Here is a 22,254-nt window from a genome sequence, read left to right on the forward strand (position 1 = left end):
TGGCTCAGTGGGCACATTCCTATGGGGACGCGCCCAAGTCATACCCAAACAACTGGCCACGCCACTGAACACACACACACACACATACACACACACACGCACCTAATTTTTACCCAAACAACTGGCCATGCCACTGAACACACACACACACACACACACCTAACTTTTACCCAAACAACTGGCCATGCCACTGAACACACACACACACCTAACTTTTACCCAAACAACTGGCCATGCCACTGAACACACACACACACACACACACACCTAACTTTTACCCAAACAACTGGCCATGCCACTAAACACACACACACACACATACACACACGCACGCACCTAACTTTTACCCAAACAACTGGCCATGCCACTAAACACACACACACAAACACACACGCACCTAACTTTTACCCAAACAACTGGCCATGCCACTGAACACACACACACACACGCACCTAACTTTTACCCAAACAACTGGCCATGCCACTAAACACACACAAACACACACACACACACACACACACCTAACCTTTACCCAAACAACTGGCCATGGCACTGAACACACACACACACACAAACACACACACACACACGCACCTAACTTTTACCCAAACAACTGGCCATGCCACTAAACACACACACACACACACACACACACACAGAGGCTACATGCAACAGTACCCCTCACAAACAAGGCACATTTGACAGGACATGCACATGCAATAGTGCCGTTTAGCACACACACACACACACACACACACACACATGCAATACTACCATTTAGCACACGCATACTGTACACATGAACACACACACACACGTGTCGTTCCTTAGTTCCAGAGATCAGAGCTACATGGTAGCAGGGGTTGAGTGACTATCAGTGTGTGTGTGTGTGTGTGTGTGCCCCATCACAGCTGCAGTGTAACAGGAACCCTAGCAATTCCCATACACAAGCCGCCGACGTATGACTACTGCAATCTAAACACTTCCATACACAAGCCACCAACGTATGGCTACTCTAATCTAAACACTTCCATACACAAGCCCCCAACGTATGGCTACTGCAATCTAAACACTTCCATACACAAGCCCCCAACGTATGGCAACTGCGAAACACTTCTATACACAAGCCGCTAACGTATGGCTACAGCAATCTAAACATTTCCATACACAAGTCTATGGCTACTAAGTCTGCTGTACCAACTCCGACATCTAACAAACTTAGTCAACGATCCTGAACAACGACTTATCCCTACTGCAACACACATCCCACTCACCTGTCTAATACACACATCCCACTCACCTGTCTAATACACACCCCACTCACCTGTCTAATACACACCCCACTCACCTAGCTAACACACACCAACACATCACACTCACCTTTCTAATACACACCCCACTCACCTGGCTAACACACACCAACAGACACCACTATTCACCCAGTTAATACACGCCAACACTCACCAAAGCTCTGACACACCATCACACTCCAAAACTTAATACACACACCAGAGCTCCGACACACACACACACACACACACACACATACACACCAGCACTCACCGAGCTACAGAGCTCCAAAGTCTGTGTCTGAGGCTCTTGGAATAATCTCCATCTGAAGAACACAATGGGATTCACACAGGGACAGGATGAGGGAGAGAGAGAGGGAGAGAGTGTGAGGGGAAGAGAGAGAGAGGGAGAGAGAGAGAGGGAAAGAGAGAGTGCAAGGGGAAGAGAGAGAGAGAGAGAGAAGGTGGGGAGTGAAAGGGGGAGGAGAGAATGTCTGCGGGAGAGGGATAGAGCGAGAGAGGGATAGATAGAGACAGAGAGAGAGTTTGAAAAAGAGAGGGACGGAGAAACAGGACGTGTGTCCTCTGCTGCTGTGCTGTGGTCTCCGGGGCAACCGCAGATCTGTTTACGTTTATTAATAACAAGAGGTGGTGTGTGTGGGGGGGGGGGGGGGGGGGTTGAAACATGAGAGCTCAGGGGGTCCTGGACTTTGTTAAACTGGGACAGGGTATGGAACGCACACTGTACCAATGAACCAATCAGAGACACGGGACAGGACAGTCATGTTCATGTTAACCAATAGCAAGCAGGTAGGCAGACTAATAGGCAACAACAACCAATGAAATGAGAGGGGAGGGGTTCATAAAGAAATGTCATCCTACCAGACTCCACAGTATCCAATGAGTCCCACAGGAGGAGTGTGATGTCCTGCGTTGGACACCATCTCTCCTGCGCCAAACCAGCTGACCTATATTTCAGCAGGGCCACGGGCCTGGACACTCACACTCTCTCAGGATCCCAGGGGAGGAGAGAGGGACATACTGACAGAGAAGGAGAGAGAGAAGGAGGGAGAGAGAGAAGAGGAGAGTGAGAGAGAGAAAGAAGGGCTGGAGAGAGACACTGACAGACTGAGAGAAGCCACAGCCCTTCATAGGACTTTGAATAGACAGCTTTAGAATCCTGACCTGTGTGTGCGTGTGTGTGTGTGTGTGTGAAGTTGGACTGTTGTAGAGTCCTAGTGTGTGTGTGTGTGTGTGTGTGTGTGTGTGTGTGAGGTTAGACTGTTGCAAAGTCCTTGTGTGTTTGTGTTTGTGCTGCGGGACCAACTGCTCTGGATTCCTGGCGAGTGTGCTCATTATCGAGGCTTTAAATAGACTTGGCCTTCATCTGCCCTCCATCTGCCCTCTGCATCAGGGAGAAGGAGCAGAAGCCTCAGCCCTGAGCTAGCTCAGGTGCTAACTACCTTATATAACACACAGGAATGCCTCAGCCCTGAGCTAGCTGATACAGGGACAAGCTCAGGTGCTAACTACCTTATAACACACAGGAATACCTCAGACTTGAGCTAGCTGATACAGGGACAAGCTCAGGTAGCCTACTAACTACCTTAGGCTATATATCAGACTTGTGCTAGCTACAGGAACTAGCACAGGTGCTAACTACCTTAGGGTATGTAACTTACAGGTATGCTTCAGACTTGCCCTCACTGATATGGGGACTAGCTCAGGGGCTAACTAACATATATCAATAAAGTTTCAGACTTGCACTAGCCTAGATACAATTGAGCTCAACATTTAACATCAATGTAAGATGTTGAGCCTTGTCTCAAATGCCTTAATTTACACTCCCAAGAATAGCCTGTCTCAGCCCAATAAAGTCCAATTCAAATTCAACTTTAGTCCAACTCAACACACTTAAGATTTGCCACTATTCTTTTGCTCCTAAATGGGTTTTAGGAGGAACAGGTCAGAATTCAGTAGACCTTATATAAGCGTTTTTCTATTTATTTATTTTATTTCTGACTTATGTGCAGCAATATTTTACTCTGGGGTGTACCTTATGCACAAGACTGCTGAATGTGGCAGCAGAAACCATAGGCCTACTTCAGTAATCAGCCTGAACAATCCTCAGAGTCGGATCCATAAACACACAGATCCATAAACATAGCCTACATGAGGTTATTTCAGGAATTCAGGAAGTCACTTCATGGGAGACAGATTAACTCAAGAGCAGTGGAGGAAAATGGCTAGTCACACCAAAGTTAGGCAAACACGAGGCAAAGAAAACAAATAGCACAGAGTAAATACTGCAGCGAACATGACACAGCTGAGAACTATGTAGTACTACTGTTACTAAAAAAACAAAAGGGGGAAATGTCACCATCTAGTGGAGAGAACACAAAACTGCCCAGCATCCTAAAAATGAAATTACACTAGTGTGTTGTTTATATGGTTATATAGTTCTGTCAGTTAGTGACATTTTAATACTCTAATACTCTGTTTAACGTAAGTACTTCTTTAAAGAGAAGATAGATTTAAAGAGAAAGAGAAGATAAAAATACCCTCACTTCTTTCTTCGAGTCTTTCTGGTAAAACTCTCACCTAAGTCATCTATTACACAGAGGAGCGAATAGGAACAACAGCAGCATAGCAAATGCTCAGTGAGTTTGTAACAACTTTTCCTGGATCTTACTCTTAATCTTAAAGCAACACCAAAGCACTTTTCCTCTGTCGCACACACGCTATTTGTTTATCCAGCACCAGCTTTGGAAATAACGATGTCTACAGACAAGAGTATGTTGCATGATTTTATGAAAGTATGATGTATCAGAAGCAAGTCAAATTTGTATTTTCTTATGTCTCATTCATCTCATCCATGTCCAGTTCCATCTAACTAGATCCGCTATACCCGATCTGGCAAACTTGCATAATGAGGTTATAGCCGATAAAGGGTCGCGAAGCGAATGCAGAAGTTCACCCTGTTACGGGTTGATGGACCACTGAAACTATTTAGGAAACATTATTACCTTATTTTAACATTATTTTAAGGTACAAAAAACTCCCTTGGTGTTGCTTTAAAATCGAAACCTGGCTCCCGCTTCCCCTCCCAGCTCTAACACAGCCACAGCCCTCAGCACCAGCCCTCAATCACAGCCCTCAGGACCAGCCCTCAGCACCAGCCCTCGAATAACAGCCCTCAGCACCAGCCCTCAATCACAGCCCTCAGCACCAGCCCCCCTCACAGCCCTCAGCTCCAGCCCTCAATCACAGCCCTCAGCTCCAGCCCTCAATCACAGCCCTCATGACCAGCCCTCAATCACAGCCCTCAGCACCAGCCCTCAATCACAGCCCTCAGCACCAGCCCTCAATCACAGCCCTCAGCACCAGCCCTCCTCTCAGCTCCAGCCTACAGCACCAGCCCTCAACTCCAGCCCTCAACTCTAGCCCCCTCCTCACTGCAAGAGCGACGCCCTCAAAGTTAGCACGTTATTTGGCTCTTCTTAACTCACACTTATCAGGACAAACAGCACCATGGCAGATGCCCAGTAAGTTTTTAGCATCTTTTTCAAATTCTCCCTCCTATCTTTAATCGTACCATACAGTATCTTGATGTGCTTCAGCTGTTCTGACTGTCGGTGTTGAAGTCAAAGTCAAAGTCAAAGTCAAAGTCAGCTTTATTGTCAATTTCTTCACATGTTCCAGACATACAAAGAGATCGAAATTACGTTTCTCACTATCCCACGGTGAAGACAAGACATTTTACCAATTTAAGTCCACAGACAAACATAACATTCAAGTAAACAAAAAAGTAAGTAAATAAGTAAATAAGAGGGCACATATAATAATGAAAAAATAAGAGCAGCAAAATTTGGTTGAAATTGTGCATGGACAGTCAATAAAATACTAGTGCAAAGTCAGGCCAATAAAAGGCTTGGGTAGTTCTGTTTGACCTAAGTAATAAAGAAAGCTCACCAGGGTGCGACTGGTTTCAGTCATGCCATTTGTTTTTTTATTAACCTTCATGTTTTTATGCAGCATATAAAGAATTCTCAAGAAAACAACCAAAACAAACACATAATAGTCACAAGCACTGGAAGACTTGAGGGAAGATGACTTGAAGAAGTTCAAATGGCCACGTAACATCGATCATTGATTGAAGCAGGTGAAGTAGCAGATTTCTCCATTTAAATGTTAAAGCCATTTAATGGATTTGAGTTGTGGGGCAATTCCATGGAAAACTATGTTTTTTGTAACATCCTGTAACAACATGTATGGTATGATGTAAATGATTACATGAAATTTGAGCATTTGCTATTTTGGCTGAAGAATGTACTTGAGAAAAATGTTATCATTCACATCATACAAATGCCAAAGCATTTCACTAGTTATGGATGTGACAAAAAGTCCATTTTCCTTTTTCCTTACTACAATCTAACAAGATCATTTTGCTTAACAAAAAGGCACAGTTCTGAAGTCATACACACAGGCATTTGGCCAAGTGAAAACAAGTTACATGTTTCTATATGTCAGAATGTATCTCAATTGGTGATATTGGTGGCAGAAAAGGAAACCACTCTCATAGGCTGGTGCCTAAAGAGTGATGTAGAGTTGGTGATGGTCAGATCTGAAACACTAGGCCGAGCGTCAATTAAATGTTTATAGCAGGTTAATAGATGATAATCCCTAGACATTTACCCCTTTTAACATCATTTTGTTTATCTATTAAACCATTTTAATGTAAATGAACACGTGTCTGTGTTTTGTAGCTTAATGATAGTCAGTACTTGGTAAATAAACCAGGGGGTCAGGACTTGTATATCTACAGTATAGCTTCAGCCAGTTAGCATCCACCATCTTTAAAATGCCCCGCCCAGTCACACTGGGGCGAATTAACTAGCATCAGCCATTTAAAATATCAGTCATCCTCTCTCTCTCTCTCTCCAGTTCTATAGACTACGTCCATGAAGCAAACATATCCCCTTATAAAATGACACAACTTTGGTTTTCTATATTTTCTTTAATCAATATGTTATGGTCTTACAAACACTGAATATGTATTCAATGTTTGTCTTTCACATATCCTCAAGCATCCAACTTATATTGGCCACCCCTGTCTATTTCAGAGATTCAAAGGTGAATGCAGATGTGACCTCATCATCCTAGCAACTGGACGGTCTCACATTTTTCCAAGTGGAGAGGTTCAACTCCGCATTCCGTAATGGGTCATCATCAAAATCATCATCAAACAAAACATTTCACCGTCTCATACCTCGGCATTTTAAATCAGAATCTCAAAAGCAGTCGGCTACATCAAGTCGAATCCCCCTAATGTGTCTCTTTTGTGTTTTGCTATGTCTTCCTATGATCAGCAGAAGTTTAAACACCGAATGCGCTCGGGGTTGGCTGTAGACTACTTCTGTTTGCTGACATAATGTCAAGTTCCAACTGCGCATCATGATAGCCTATAGCCTACTCCTAGCTTGAGTTGTTTTTTCACTCACGGGATCAAAAGAGTATATATACAATGTTTACATCGCAAAATCTACACACATCACAGAGCATCCAAGTCCTGCGCCAATGTCTGAGGTGCTGTGAAATGTCTGCATGCATCGCAGACTTTGGCAACAGGTCACAGATTATGTCTGTATGTTATGGCCTTTATGCCTCATGAGATGCCATATCATTCAGATATCAGATGGCCATGATATGACCCCCCCCCCCCCCCCCCATCTAGTGCAGACCTTGATAGCCTTGCCCAGAGCCATATAAAGATAACAACCATAGACTTTATAATAAACTGCAAGTATAAACACATGTGTTCCCCCCCGGCCCCCCCTTTGTAGTTCCTTTGTTACTAATTTTAAAGGAACATTTTTGTCTAACAACCTATTTTTGGACTGCTTGTCTGTCTGTCTTAGTTATTGTGGTTTATTGTAGCGCATGTCTGTGTCAGCTTGTCTGATTGCTTTAGCCCTTATTGTTCTGTATTTGTTTTTTTGTGTATTTTGCCTGACCCCTTTCCCCTTTGCCTTTAATGTTTTAGTCCATGTGCTGGTAGTCCTCTTCCATCCGAAGGACCACAATGGAAACAAGCCTTTGGGCTTTATTGTGTTTTTATATCTTTTTGAACACTTGATGTTGTTCAATAAAAGTTTCAATCAATCAATCAATCAATCTCCAAGTCATTTGGAAACAAAATGATGTGAATCCGTGCAGATCAGAGTAAGACCAAAATATGCATTTACAACTGAGAAGCACAGAGTAGCCTTTTGGGACAGCTTTGCCACGTCAAACTAGGCTAAATCACTCGTTTTTACCTTTTACCATCTTACGGAGAGAAAGCCTAGGGTTAGTAACTGACTTGTAGACTGAATCTCAATCTCTCCCCTAAACCCTAAGCCCTTAACTGTAAGTGATCAAGTGTGCGAAGGTGTAAGGGTCCAAAACGCTAATTAGGAAATGGGACAACACCTGCAACATATTAAATTGACACAACACAAAAACGTTTCCGTTTTATGGCAGTTGTTTGGAAATTGGATGTTTTTTCAGTGAGTGTTTCACGTCACAACACTATGAGTCAAGTGTTCACATATGCCGACTTGGAGAAAGGGCTCAGAAAGGGTGCAAGTGAGCCTTCAAGCACGTCACAATTTTGTAGTGGAACAGCTCTAAGCCCTCACGAAGTTCGCAGGAACGCGTAAGGAGAGATATTGGGATTGGATCAGCCGAACACACTTTCTCCACACAAGATGGCAGCGACCAGAAGAGCAATAATGCACTGACTGTAGTCCTTTTTCACACCAAAGGTAAACAGTTTATTCTTTTTTTCAAACATTTTTGGGCAGTAACCAGGTACGCTATGCAGTTGGAGGTGCATACAAATGCTGCATTGCCATTGAGATCACAGCTGGCTCAAGGGTTATAAAGGTATTTTGCCGTGTTTAGTTGTATAATAAGAGCACAGTTTTTACAGTATAGCTATCCATGTGAGTTCACTTTTGGCTCCTTAGCAATCCTTTTGGTAACTATAACAAGCTATTTGACATCTTTAGAATACTAAACATATCGGAGGTGCCTAATTTTGAGTTACTCCAGTCTAGATTGTTTTACATTAATCACTCCTATTGTCTATCTAAAGTAAGGTGTCCGTTTTGAAACAGGAGATCTCAGAAGCTGAGGTGGCGGTAGCTGTGGATCCTCTGGTGCTTCTTGAGGTGGGTGGACTGTCGGAACTTTTTGCCACACTGCTGGCACCCGTATGGCCGCTCACCAGTATGCACACGTTTATGCTTGTGCAGGTCCCCGGCGTGGCTGAAGCGCCGGCCGCAGTGGCCACACGTGTACGGCTTCTCGCCCGTGTGGCAGCGCTGGTGGATGCGAAGGCCACTCAGCCGACTGAAGGTCTTGCCGCACAGCAGGCAGCGGTGGCTCTCCTCTCGGCCAGAGAAACGCAGATGCTGCTGCTGCTGGGCCTGATTGAGGGGGAACGACTCCACAAAGGCATTGAGTGCGTCAGAATGGATGTAGTGTGGCACTTCTGAAGTATCAGAGCTGTGCTGCAGGAGATCTAACTCCTGGACATTGTTCTGTGCTGCGTTGGGGGCATAATCTGGGGTGGGTTCCTCGTGGTCGTAAAGCTGGTGTGGAGGCACGGGTTGCTGGGAGAGGGAATATTCCAGAAGGTCGGGCTCCGCTTTGATGATATTGACGTCGGCAGGCATCCCTTGCTGAGTGGGTGAGGTGGAGTTAGCCAGTGATGAGCGTCCATTGGGGAACACTACACTTTCAGCATGTGCTGAGATTTCCTTCGAGTTCACAGATTGTGAGTGAGCAGAGCTGTCACTTTCTGTGTCCACCACGGTGACACATGAAGGAGCCACTTCACTGTAGTGTGTAAACACCTGCTCAACGCTGACGTTGGATTCTACCTTTAACTCCAGATGATGTTTCACCTCATCTGCAGAAGTCGCTCTGGACTCCAGCTCTGGCTTGCCCGATGCCTCAGAGGACGGTAGTTGTTTACATGAGCATTTGGACTGCTCTGATTGGCTAGCCTGCAGTGGAGCATATGTTCTGGACACCCGTGACACTAGAGAAAACACAGAGAACCTTAGAAGACTAAATATATTGTCAGGTTTTGGCACATTGTGGGTAGCTGCATAATTCCAGCTACACTGAATGATATCCATTATTAGACTATCTAATACATGCCAGAGGGTAATGTAGGCTAGACCTATAATTGTATGACAATAATAGCAACACAACTCACATTCTCGATCAAACCATTGTTGTAGTTTCTCAAGTTTCTTCCTTAGTCTCTCGTTCTCCCTCTGAGTTCGAGCGGTTTTTTCTTGGTACTCCGACACCGTATCCTTTACCACCTCCAGCACCTCGTGGACTGCTGCGGTCAGCAGTTTAGAAACCCGTGCATTCAATCTTTCAATCTTGGACATTTTCATGAAAGTCGGGAGCAGTAGGAAACGATAGGCTACAAGACAATTGATCACTCAACTTTTCTAATTTGTTATCTGGAGGAGTTTCACTGTTGTTCACGATTTTCAGAACAGACACAAATGACATACAATTACTGATTGTGATGGTTGCGGTGGGCTTATTTTAATTTAAATCCTCTAACTAACACTTCAACATCAAAGCGAAATTGACTCCCTTCGCCATCATCTGATGTCAAACAGGTCCTAAACGCCGTACAATTCCGGAAAGAGTTGAATGACTTAAAAGATAACCTTTTAAAAAAAACCTTGTTTCAATTTATATTCCAAAATGTTAATTTCAGGCATGAGGAAACGAGTGAAAATCCATCACGAAATATTCCTGAGCCCTGCACTCGCTTCTCTTGAAATAGCTATTAGGCTACTTCCGGGTCTACACGTCAAAATAAGGGCCTAGCAACGATGAGATGCAGGAACGATGGCTGTTTCTCAAAGTCAAGGGTTCGTGCTTGGTAGAACCACAGACAGTAAAAGAAACGAGCCCTGCCTAGTCAAATCCTTCAAAAACGAGGCAAGGTGCTTCCTCTTAATATTCGGAAAACACACAATGGAACGAACTAGCGAATGTGCAGGAAGCTGCAGATATAAAACCATAATAAAAAAAAAAAACCTTATGGTCAACTGAATAAAGCCTAGCCTATAGCGTATTTTGCATCATATCTACTGAATCAAACATATCAGAACAAGTGATGTCTACTCCCTGGGATGATATTGAAAATACATATTTCAAATGCCAAATGGAACTTTCTCATTTGTATTTGATTGGGTTGAAGAAAATGGCCTATTTTGGTGATGGATGACATCATAAAAGTGCAAAACAATGCTCTGACCGGTGCTGATTTAATAAAAACATTTCCCCACAGTTGTGATCAGAATATTGAGATTCAGGAAGATGATCCATGTAAGATGAGTAACGTGTAGGTTGCTCTCACACACAATATTATTACACATCACACACACATACTGTAACCTGTATATAATAACACAACCCATGGTATATGATTGAGGGACCCTTTTATGACATATCACACATAGTGTCACCTATGTTATTTATTAATAATAATAATAATAATAATAACACATTTTATTTAGAGCGCCTTTCATGTCACCCAAGGTCACTTCACAAATAAACAAAAACAAAAAGGTTGTTAAAATTATAGTCATCTCAAAATAAATAAAAGTAAAAGTCAGTCAGTCAGTCCATAAGGCATCTTAAAGAGATATGTCTGTTTTTAAAGTCAGTAATTGAGTCACAGTGTCTGATGTGGTCTGGCAGTGAATTCCACAGCTTGGGGGCGATGTAGCTGATGGGATCTCATTCAGCTATCAGGAGTGAATAACATAACCATGACAGAACCGACCGGTTCCCTGTTAGTGAAAAGGCACCGGGTTGTGTGAAGACACAGATCTGGGGAAGGACACAAGAACATTTCTGTGTTGCATTGAAAGCCAAGAGCCCTCAATAGCCTCCATCATACTCAAATGGAAAAGATCTGAAACAACCAACAGTTGTCCTAAATCTGGCCTCCCAGTCAAACTGAGTAATTAGGGACAAAGGGCCTTGGTCAGGCAGGTAACCAAGGACCCAGTGGTCACTATGAGTGAGATCCAGAGTTCCTTTGTGAAGATGAGTGAAGCCCCCCCCCCGACAGTCATCTGCCCTCAGCTCCAAACCTCTCCTCACTACCAGAGCAACAAATGTCCTCAAACTCTTAAACTCTGAAAGTGAAAGCAGCAGAGATGGGTGTGACCCAGCTGTGTTTGTGCAAGTGTAAGCAGCCTATTGGTAAGCTGTAATGTGCAGTATGTGTCGATGACGCATGTTGTGTAATACAACTCTTACTAGTAAAAGTCCCATCTATCAAGACAGACGGCAGCATGGCGAACGCTCAGTAAGTTTTTAGCATCTTTGCTTTTTAGCAATTTCTCCTCCCTCTCTTTAACCGTACTGTTCTCTGCATTCTGCTGCCGCTCTGGGCCGCGTTTCCCAAAGCCATAGTTGCTAACTAAGTAAACAACTTTGTTGGTTGCAATGCAATTTCCCATTGCCAACCAACTGGGAAACGCACCCCTGAATGTTAGTGCTGCACTTCACCAGGGTGCGACTGGTTTATGTCATGCTGCTCGTTTTCATTCAGCTTTATGTCTTATCAGCATGTAAAGAATTCTCAAGAAAACAACAACAACAAAAGTACAAAATAATCAGAAATTGTAATAATGAGTTAAAAATTAAAATGCACTTCTTGGACTCTTTCGGAGAGTTTGGGTCTGTAAGCGCTTTCAGATATAACCTCCGGAGTATATATGCGGAGGTTTGTCAAACGGAGGTCCTACCCTTCGGATGATTCATATGATGCTAACCTGCGGACCTTATACTGACCTAATACGGATGTATGTGTGAACGACATACACGCACATTACAGAATCTCCGTGTGGTTGTCGAGTGAGGGGTGGGGGCTTGTAAAGTTCACAAGATGCGAGATATGACGCAGAATATATGCGGCCGCTGCCTGTCACAGCTGCTTTTTGTTTACAAAGTGTAGCCTATGCCAGTGGTTTTCAAAGTGGGGGCCGCGAGGGGGTGCCAGGGGGGCCTCAGCAAGTTGGAAGGAAAAATAAAAGCAACAAATAAATACATCTGAAATTTTTAAAATATACCCATTACTATGAGGGTTGTTACACAATTCCATCATAATAATGTGACGCATATCTGAACATTATATTTCCCATGATAATGACTGGGAATAATAGTAGAGTGATAGCTCTCATATAGCAGAAAGCCCCAAATACAATTTTTACACACTGTATGCTCCATCGCGAAGTGCTTGTGGCTAAAATAATTATTAGGATTAGCTTAATGTATTTTTTTTTACATTTGCTGTAGTATTGTCGATGGGTTTAATAACACATCAAGGGGGTCCTTGTCCAGAACCTAGTGGTATTTGGGGGGCCTTGTCGTGGAAAAGTTTGGGAACCCCTGGCCTATGCATTATGTAGGCTAAAGAAGAGAAATCTATTGTCCGTAGGCTAATACTTGAAGTAGGCTAGTCACGTAAGTGCCCACTTGAAATTGACCTACAGTATTTGTATGTGTGCTTCGAATAAACACATTTATCTGTTTACAACGTTATGTACCAGAATTACTTGGCTATAGAACCCCAAATCTGGTTTGCGATGGAGAGAGAGCATGCACAAACTTTATGGTAGGCTACCAGCCAATTCAGTAGGCTAACTCAAGACTTCAAGGCCATCATACAACGTTTTTAAGCAACAAACAAAATACTAACATTACAGTGAAGTTGTTCGTTTTTCCATGGTTTATTTTTTCCAAAAGCATCCTCTCCCCATGTGTCTATTGCATTTATGTAAGGAGCTTGGAACAAAGTTGGCTTTTCTTCGTTTTCATTTTCTCTACCCATATATGCTCAACAAATATCAGCGAGCTCAGCTGTGAGGTCATGAGAAGGCTATCAATGAACAGAAAACCGTGTTGGCTAACAATTTATTAAATATTCCTGTTATTGTCGTCAACGACGTCGCTGTAGGCTACTGCCTTTTCAGTGCCTTCTGCTTATGATTCAGTCTTTTGAATTCGTTTGGCCTTGCCATGCAGATGTAGGCTACAACGTGCCATTCCCTTCATGTGTTCTATCAAAATGTTGTATGCCCTCATGGACAGTAGCTCCGTGATGCGTTATCAACAATGGGTGCAGCGTGCATAACTAAACCTGTCGAATGACACACCAACTTCAGCTCGCAGGGGAATGCCGAAGAAAATGCCGATGCTATTTGCACTCAGGCATAAATAGGTTGTATTCACACTGGGTGTAAATAGTCAATTTGAGTATCTAAATAGTCCATTTGACTATCTACACCTGGGTGAATACAGCAGCATGGCACAGCAAGGCACCCGGGTGTCTGGAATTTTTGTTTTTCAAGTTCCAAACCAATTTAATTTGGGTGGAAATGCTCCAAATGGTTCAACATCTAGAGCGTGAACCAGGACGAAGCCGGTTCTCCAGGACGAAGCCGGTTGGTGGAAAAGGCACACCAATTTCAGTTCACAGGGGTAAAGAAAATGCCAATGCTATTTGCACTCAGGCATAAATAGGCAACAGTGGTGTTCACACTGGGTGTAAATAGTCAAGTTGAGTATCTAAATAGTCCATTTGAGTATCTAAAAAAGGCCTAACAAAGATGAAACTGACTAGGGCTAGGCTACCTACAGTATCATTTGCAACATGAACTGGAAATCTAATCTGATTTCTTTGAACAGGGAAACCAAGATTGCACGGCAACTTATGCGAGCACTGGATGACTTGACTGATGATGAAGTGAAGAAGTTCAAATGGTACCTGAGGAACTACGGCGAAATTCCTAAATCCAAGCTGAGCCCAGCAGATCGATCTGGATGCTCTGGGATGCTCTAAGGCATAGGTTCTCAAAGTGCGGCCCAGGGGCCAATGCGGCCCTTGGAAACATTTCTGGCGGCCCGCGATAACATCTGATAACATCTGTAAAACTGTTAAACTGTACAACTGTACTGTGTGCTTTGAAAAGAATGTATCTCCGTTTAGTGGTGTTTAGTGGCCGTCAGGTCTGGAATTGGCCATGAATAAGGCCTATGCTGATAAGAAGCATGGGCTGTTTGTCCTAAATAAGTTTGTACTTGAAATGGACTGCAACCAGAAGTGTTATATACTGTTATGTACTGTTATATCCCAAATTTGTCTGTTGAGGGTTGAGAACCCCAGGGATTGTGTGTGCATTGCAATTTGCAAAAGATTTTCACAAGTTTTGCCAGGTTTAGCTTCAGTTATGAAATAAAATGGGGTTTAATGCTATAAATATAAACTGTAGAGATGCAACCTGCTCATTAAAATTATTACAAATGGGATTTTTTTTTTTCAGTTTTTTTTTTCTTTTTCTCCCCCGCCCCTTTGGTGGCCCTCAGCTCAATGTTGGGTTCACCAATCCCTCCCTCACCAATCAAAACTTTGAGAACCACTGCTCAAGGTCTTGGTTATGGGTCATTCTATGAAACAGGAATGCATAGGCACAAACTAGAGCCAAAGTGTGTTTCTAAAGCCTAAAGCTAAGAATCCAAGAGTTTTTGTTAACATGATGTACAAAAAATACTATTCTTAAAGAGTATCACACTATTTTTAACCATTTTTCACAAGTGCATGGCCATTTCCATGTGTCCGGTTTACCGACATGACATTTTCTAAAATATCACCATGTAAATGTTATATTCTAACAAACTTTTGTTATATCCAGAATTAAATATATTTTCCTGATAACATTAGACATATTTGTTTAGAATAAAATCATGTTTTTGGTAAATATTTTATGATTTTCTTGCGTCCCCTGGTTTGACTTACCACCCCGTCACTTTAACTTGATTTGTCTGTAAATGACATACTATTACTTGATATCAAATCACAAAGACAATTTATAATAATGTCTACCTGTAGAGCACCCAAGAAACTAGGCAGAAAAAATGTGACATTCTTTTACAGTTTATTTGTTGTTTTTTTATTACTATGGGGGGGTCCGTCAAGCTAAGTCTTACCACCCTGTCACATATATTATGTAATCATGGGTGATCATGTCTTAAATGCTGTGAATTGAAAAGACGTTTACTTTTGATGAACATTTTAAAAGTATTATAGTGTAAAAAGCACCCGTTTAATAGAATGACCCTTATGCAGTAGCTGTGTGTGTGTACAGGGATGCAGTGGTGTATGTCCTGAGTTTAACCGTGACAAAGACCTGAGGCTGGATCGGTTTGGTCGACTGGATCGCATGGGACAAGAGCATATCTTCAGATATGGCGCTGACCTATGCATCACCTGGCTAAAGGTAGGTTAGTCTCAACCCTGCCCATGACCTTTAACCCTGAGCGCATCACCTGGCTAAAGGTAGGCTAGTCTCAACCCTGCCCATGACCTTTAACCCTGACCGCATCACCTGGCTAAAGGTAGGCTAGTCTCAACCCTGCCCATGACCTTTAACCCTGACCGCATCTTCTTTTATGGCGCTAACCTATTCATCACCTGGCTAAAGGTAGGCTAGCCCCCACCCCAACCCTGCCCAAGCCCCTGACCTTTAACCCTCTCCACCACCTATAGTCTTACCGAGCTGACCTACGCATCACCTGGCTAAAGGTAGGCTAGTCTCAACCCTGCCCATGACCTTTAACCCTGACCGCATCTTCTTTTATGGCGCTAACCTATTCATCACCTGGCTAAAGGTAGGCTAGCCCCCAACCCTGCCCAAGCCCCTGACCTTTAACCCTCTCCACCACCTATAGGGAGGTAAAGTAAAATAAATCGCACCCTACTGGTTGGATTCCTAGTGGAGTGGATGGGATTTTTTTTTTAGAACAAAAACATCTCGGTCCACATCGGGAACTTGGTTGAATGCCTTCCATATGATATGCCCTGGGGTCACCTCTATTGCTTCTACTGGTCGTATTTTTTTCTAGGACCATATGAATTGTTTTGAGTTTTTTTGGTAACATGGTGATAACGAACTACAGTTGCATGTGATGTCACCGGTTTGGGCGCCTCATCTCTAACCGATCAAAATGGCAATTTGCTTGAATGGGTTAAGATATTTTTGTAATGATAGAGAGCGATGTAAACCGCGTGGTGATTACCTTTATGTTAGGGTAACTTCACATGAAGAGCTGGCAGTATGTGTTAAGTGTCAAGACTGACCAGGCTAATAAACAAACCATGCTACGGTGAGTAACGTCAAATGGTAAAGTCACGTGGCTTAGTTGTAAACAAAAGGAGCAATTTTGTTTTTGTTTTTCAAAAGAAGGCAAAATAGGGTCCGACATTTTCACAGTTAGTAGATTATTTCCATTTACACACTGAAAAATATGGCTAACTTTGCTCATATGGATTCATAATATTTTTGATGGCTAACTTTGCTCATATGGCTTCATAATATTTTTTTTGAAAACTAGGTCAGAGAATGTCTAATAAGGGGAGAACTTCCACTCTCAGAAAACTTCCGGTTTCTGAATTGGTTGCAGTTCCTTCTGTGGTTCCACATCAGGGCGCTTGCAGGCGAGTCCAGAATGAATGGAGGTCTATGGAGCTGTACCCCTCAAAATCCACTTTTCTCAGGATATAATTTTTTTTCAAGTAATTTGAATATTGTATCCGAAAGGGGAGGCAAAGACTCAACACTTGGTTGAGTATTATATTTTTTAAAGCCACTTAATTGTTCTAAAAAGCCTTTCAAACGTGTCAATGACGTCATTTATTAGCACAATGCTAGCGCGTTATGGGCAACAACGACCCAACCTGTAAGAAAACGAAAGGACATGACTCCCAGATTATTTCACTTTTGATTGATAATCCATATCCATTTTGTGAAAAAAAAATCTGAGGGTTTCAGTTGTTAAATAAATGAAAACAATAAATTTAGCCATGTAGCTCCATAGGACCCCATGTATTTTGGACTCACCCGCGATCGCCATCTAGGTGAACTCTGGTGAACTGCAGCCAAATTCGGTTTGTATGGGATTAAAATAGAGAGTGGGGAGGCTCTCCGTAGACGGGCTCTGACTAGGTCTATGGGACTTAACATTGAAGCTGCTCTTCGAGAGGAATGAAACCACTTGGGGCTCTGGTTTTCATTTTCCCTTCCTATAGGCTACATGACCCTTGTGATGACTAGTCAAACTCCACCCTGGCATCATCTGAATGCCAAACTGTTTAGTACCACAGCTAAAGCTAAACCAGAGTAATCTGTGTGTAGGTTGAATAATCTGTGTGTAGACAGAATTTAACAGAATTATGATAACAATAACCATAAACATATACAAACCGCAACAGTGTGTGTGTGTGTGTGTGTGTATCAGAGTGCTTGAGTCCAGGGTTGTGAAGACTCTGATCATCTCTGAGGTCCGTGAGGAGCATCTCAACATTCCGTTCCGGTGTTGGGCCACAAACAGCCTGGGCCAAGACGTCAGTCAGATCCTCCTCCAAGCAGGTACCACACACAGACACACACACACACACACACACACACACACACACTACATATACATTCGTGGTCAGTCCCCCACCAATGGTGTGCTGTGTCTCTCGCGTACATACAGTATGACCCATTAAATGTGTAGTTGGTTTCCCCCTGGTCACAGCTTAAAACAGACTGGACTCTGGCAGAAGCACCACACTGCACACACACAAACCACATCAATCAAAACACGAAACTTAATAATAAATACCAGCTGTACAATAATAATAAAAAAAATCCACTTGTCACAACGACCACATGATGGATTCATGCTATTTAGCCCCTGTGGTCTCTAAGGCAGTGACTAGCATAGTACCACAGCGCCATCTAGAGCCACAGTGTGTCATTGCACTCACTTTTATGTCATGTCATTTCAGATAGACTAACTTTCAAGGTTTGTGGTATTTCCTTTTGATCCTTGATATGATTCTATCGTCTATCCATCCTGCTGATTGGCTGGTGCACCTGAACAGAGGGAGTTGCTGATTGGCTGGTTACATAAACTAACAATGGAGACACAGATGACACAGATGGAACTAATCTCACAGAATCAAGCATTTACCCCTTTATCTAATGATGCTGAACATGACCAGTGTTTCCCACAGAATTGAATTCTATTTGTGGTGGTAGGTTTGCAGAATTAACTTGAATGCAACAGTTTTTAACAAACTAGCGCAGTGTGGTTATGATGCAGATTTAAGCACAATTTAGCCAGTCGACATTATGCAATTGCAGGATTGTTCATGTTTTCTTTAAATATGCATAGGTTTGTTGAGAAACAAGGAGAGGCTGCGCAAAGGTGCACATAGCTTTACAATGAACGAATTCCATCCAATTTAAACAGTACCACATGGAAAATCATTGTGTGGTGGTCAGTTCTGATATTGTGGTGGGCCGCCACAAATAAGTCAATGTATGGGAAACACTGATGACTAATCATCTAATGATGCTGAACAATGACTAATCATCTAATGATGCTGTACATAATGCTGAACATGACTAATCATAGTAGGACGCTGAACAATGACTAATCATCTAATAATGCTGAACAATGACTAATCATCTGATGATGCTGAACATGACTAATCATTTAATGATGCTGAACATGACTAATCGTAGGACGCTGAACAATGACTAATCATCTGATGATGCTGAACATGACTAATCATCTGATGATGCTGAACAATGACTAATCATCTCAGGACGCTGGCCACTAACACACACCTGCCATCCTGCAACCGCTGGGTTCTTAATTAACTAAATCCTTATTTAGAGTTGTCTCTTAATGTGGTTGTTAACAATCAACAAACTCTTAATGTTGATTTTGTTAACAAACAACTGAAAACGTTACACAGGGGCCCTTTATAATCTACTCTATTCATCTCTACTCTACCCTTCTCTACTCTACTGATCTCTACACTACTCATCTCTTCTCTACTCATCTTTAATCTACTCTATTTATCTCTGCTCTACTAATCTCCACTCTTCTTTAATCATCCCTACTCGACTCATATCTGCCAAAGCGATCTCTACTCTACTCATCTTTAATCTACTCTACTCAATTCATTTCTACTCTACTCTACTCATCTCTACTCTACTCTACTCATCTCTACTCATCTCTACTCTACTCAATTCATTTCTACTCTACTTATCTCTACTCTTCTAATCTCATCTCTACTCATGTCATATCTACTCACCCGATCTCTACTCTAATCATCTCTACTCTACTCATCTCATCTACTGTAACAGTGGTGTCAGAGGAACAGCTAGTGTGCATGTGTTGGGTATTACAGAGGAGCAGCTAGTGTGCATGTGTTGGGTATTATAGAGGAACAGCTAGTGTGCATGTGTTGGGTATTATAAAGGAGCAGCTAGTGTGCATGTGTTGGGTATTATAGAGGAACAGCTAGTGTGCATTTGTTGGGTATGTTAGGAACAGCTAGTGTGCATGTGTTGGGTATTATAGAGGAGCAGCTAGTATGCATGTGTTGGGTATTATAGAGAAGCAGCTAGAGTGCATGTGTTGGGTATTATAGAGGAACAGCTAGTGTGCATGTGTTGGGTATGTTAAGAACAGCTAGTGTGCATGTGTTGGGTATGTTAGAGGAACATGCTAGTGTGCATGTGTTGGGTATGTTAGGAACAGCTAGTGTGCATGTGTTGGGTATGTTAGAGGAACAGCTAGTGTGCATGTGTTGGGTATGTTAGGAACAGCTAGTGTGCATGTGTTGGGTATGTTAGAGGAACAGCTAGTGTGCAATCTGTCTGTGTCTGTGAATAGGCTGCACGCTTTAAGAAGGCGCTCTCTGTCAATCCAAAAAACTGGGGCCTTCTATAAGTATAAGTACATATACTTTTTTGATCCTGTGAGGGAAATTTGGTCTCTGCATTTATCCCAATCCGTGAATTAGTGAAACACACTCAGCACACAGTGTACACACAGTGAGGTGAAGCACACACTAATCCCGGCGCAGTGAGCTGCCTGCAACAACAGCGGCGCTCGGGGAGCAGTGAGGGGTTAGGTGCCTTGCTTAAGGGCACTTCAGCCGCTTCCTACTGGTCGGGGTTCGAATCGGCAACCCTCCAGTTACAAGTCCGAAGCGCTAACCAGTAGGCCACGGCTGCCCATTCTATGACTTCAAACAACCAGGACAAACAACGTGTTGGTAAATGAGACGTTCTAGACCTCTCATTTGGGCTTAAAAACATGGCTGCATGCATCATCATTGACAGAAAATACCAAAACATTTGTTACAATGGAAACAGCACACAACTCTGTTGTGTTATGCAAGTGCAGATAAAAATTCCCATTTTTGCTTTCCTTTTGAAGAATTTTCAAACATGGATGAAAATGGTACAGTGTAGTTGCGCAGCTATCACAGTTGAAGCATGCAGCCCCTGAATTGAGACAGCTTGTGACCCATGAAGCACACAGCCCCTGAATTGAAACGCAGTCCATGCCAGCCCTCAGTGGGCATGGAATAAGAAAGTGTTTTAATTCATTTCCTGTCTTTCACATGATCCTTTGCAGCTGTCCTTGACGTCATCGTCAAGGCTCTGGCAAAGAGCCGCCGACTTCTCATCGTGCTGGATGGAATACACATGGACACACACACGCAGACACACACACATACGCCTGCTCACACAGAAACCATCCCACTTACAGACGCTCAAACAAAAATACACACACAGACACACACACACACACGCCTGCTCACACGGACACCATCCCACTTACAGACGCTCAAACAAAAACACACATGCAGACACACACACACACACAAACGCCTGCTCACACAGAAACCATCCCACTTACAGACGCTCAAACAAAAATACACACACAGTCTGACACACAGACACTGGGACAAAAACACACACCAGGAAAGAATGTCACTTACATTTACACAAACTCACACAAATGCACACACACAGTCAGACACACACACCCAGCCTCACACACCCTGCAGTTGGACCTACACCCAGAGCAGGTGTGTGTTGAGTTACACTCAGACCAGGTGTGTTTTGAGTGCACGATGGGTCAGTATGAGGCTCTGGTGAACTCTGGGCTGAAGGTGGTCATCGTCCAGACGGGAGAGGGGGGGTCCAGCCTGCCCCCCCCCCCCTGCAGCTCCTCGCACGCTCCACACGCCCACTCCGCTGGCACACACATACACACGCACACACTCGCCAGCTCAGCAATGCTTCTGGAAGGAACTGCGATACCGCATGCCAGCACCACGAAGGACACTTTTCTGAAAACACACACACACACATCACTGCCGTCTGACACACACACACACACACACACACACACACACCACTGCTGTCTGACACACACACACACACACCACACACACACACACACCACTACTGTCTGACACACACACACACACACACACACACACATCACTGCTGTCTGATACACACATACACACACACACACACCACTGCTGTCTGACACAGACACACACACACAGACATTTATTTGATTTTATTTGAATCCGAAAGGCCAGCCAGGCAAGTTCCAAATACTCTGGGAAGAGTCATTGACAAGTTGATAGATCCACATGGCTCCTATACTGTTACAGGTCCTTCCATAACACTTTAAGCATAAACAAACATGTCCATCTCCATATTCACACGCTCCCTGTGATGGCTGAGGCAGACTCAGCTGCAGCTCTCTGACCACGTTCAGGTGCATCATGGTATCCAAGTTGGCAAACGAGATCTACTAGTGATTGATATTTAGAATCGTTTGGCAAACGAGATCTGCTAGTGATTGATATTTAGAATCGTTTGGCAAACGAGATCTGATAGTGATTGATATTTAGAATAGTTTGGCAAACGAGATCTGATAGTGATTGATATTTAGAATAGTTTGGCAAACGAGATCTGATAGTGATTGATATTTAGAA

At 43.2% G+C, this 22,254-nt stretch overlaps 2 protein-coding genes across 2 annotated transcripts in view; both read right to left on the reverse strand.

Annotated features, from left to right (window-relative positions):
- sync (syncoilin, intermediate filament protein) overlaps positions 1–1,716 on the reverse strand; it is a 10,689-nt gene extending 8,973 nt beyond the window's left edge. Inside the window, exon 1 of the mRNA XM_042076865.1 lies at positions 1,564–1,716. The gene's annotated coding sequence lies outside the window, so the exon portion shown is untranslated. The remainder of the gene's footprint in view (positions 1–1,563) is intronic.
- A 5,433-nt stretch (positions 1,717–7,149) lies between these two features.
- LOC121695756 (zinc finger protein 394-like) lies at positions 7,150–10,171 on the reverse strand. Its single transcript, XM_042076866.1, has 2 exons — positions 9,559–10,171; positions 7,150–9,378 (listed from the first exon to the last, which is right to left on the reverse strand). The coding sequence occupies exons 1-2, from the start codon at positions 9,746–9,748 to the stop codon at positions 8,456–8,458; spliced, it is 1,113 nt and encodes a 370-aa protein (XP_041932800.1). The 5' UTR covers positions 9,749–10,171; the 3' UTR covers positions 7,150–8,455.
- Between the last annotated feature and the right edge of the window lie 12,083 nt (positions 10,172–22,254).

Source organism: Alosa sapidissima, chromosome 21 (assembly GCF_018492685.1).
Source record: "Alosa sapidissima isolate fAloSap1 chromosome 21, fAloSap1.pri, whole genome shotgun sequence".
NCBI lineage: Eukaryota > Metazoa > Chordata > Actinopteri > Clupeiformes > Clupeidae > Alosa > Alosa sapidissima.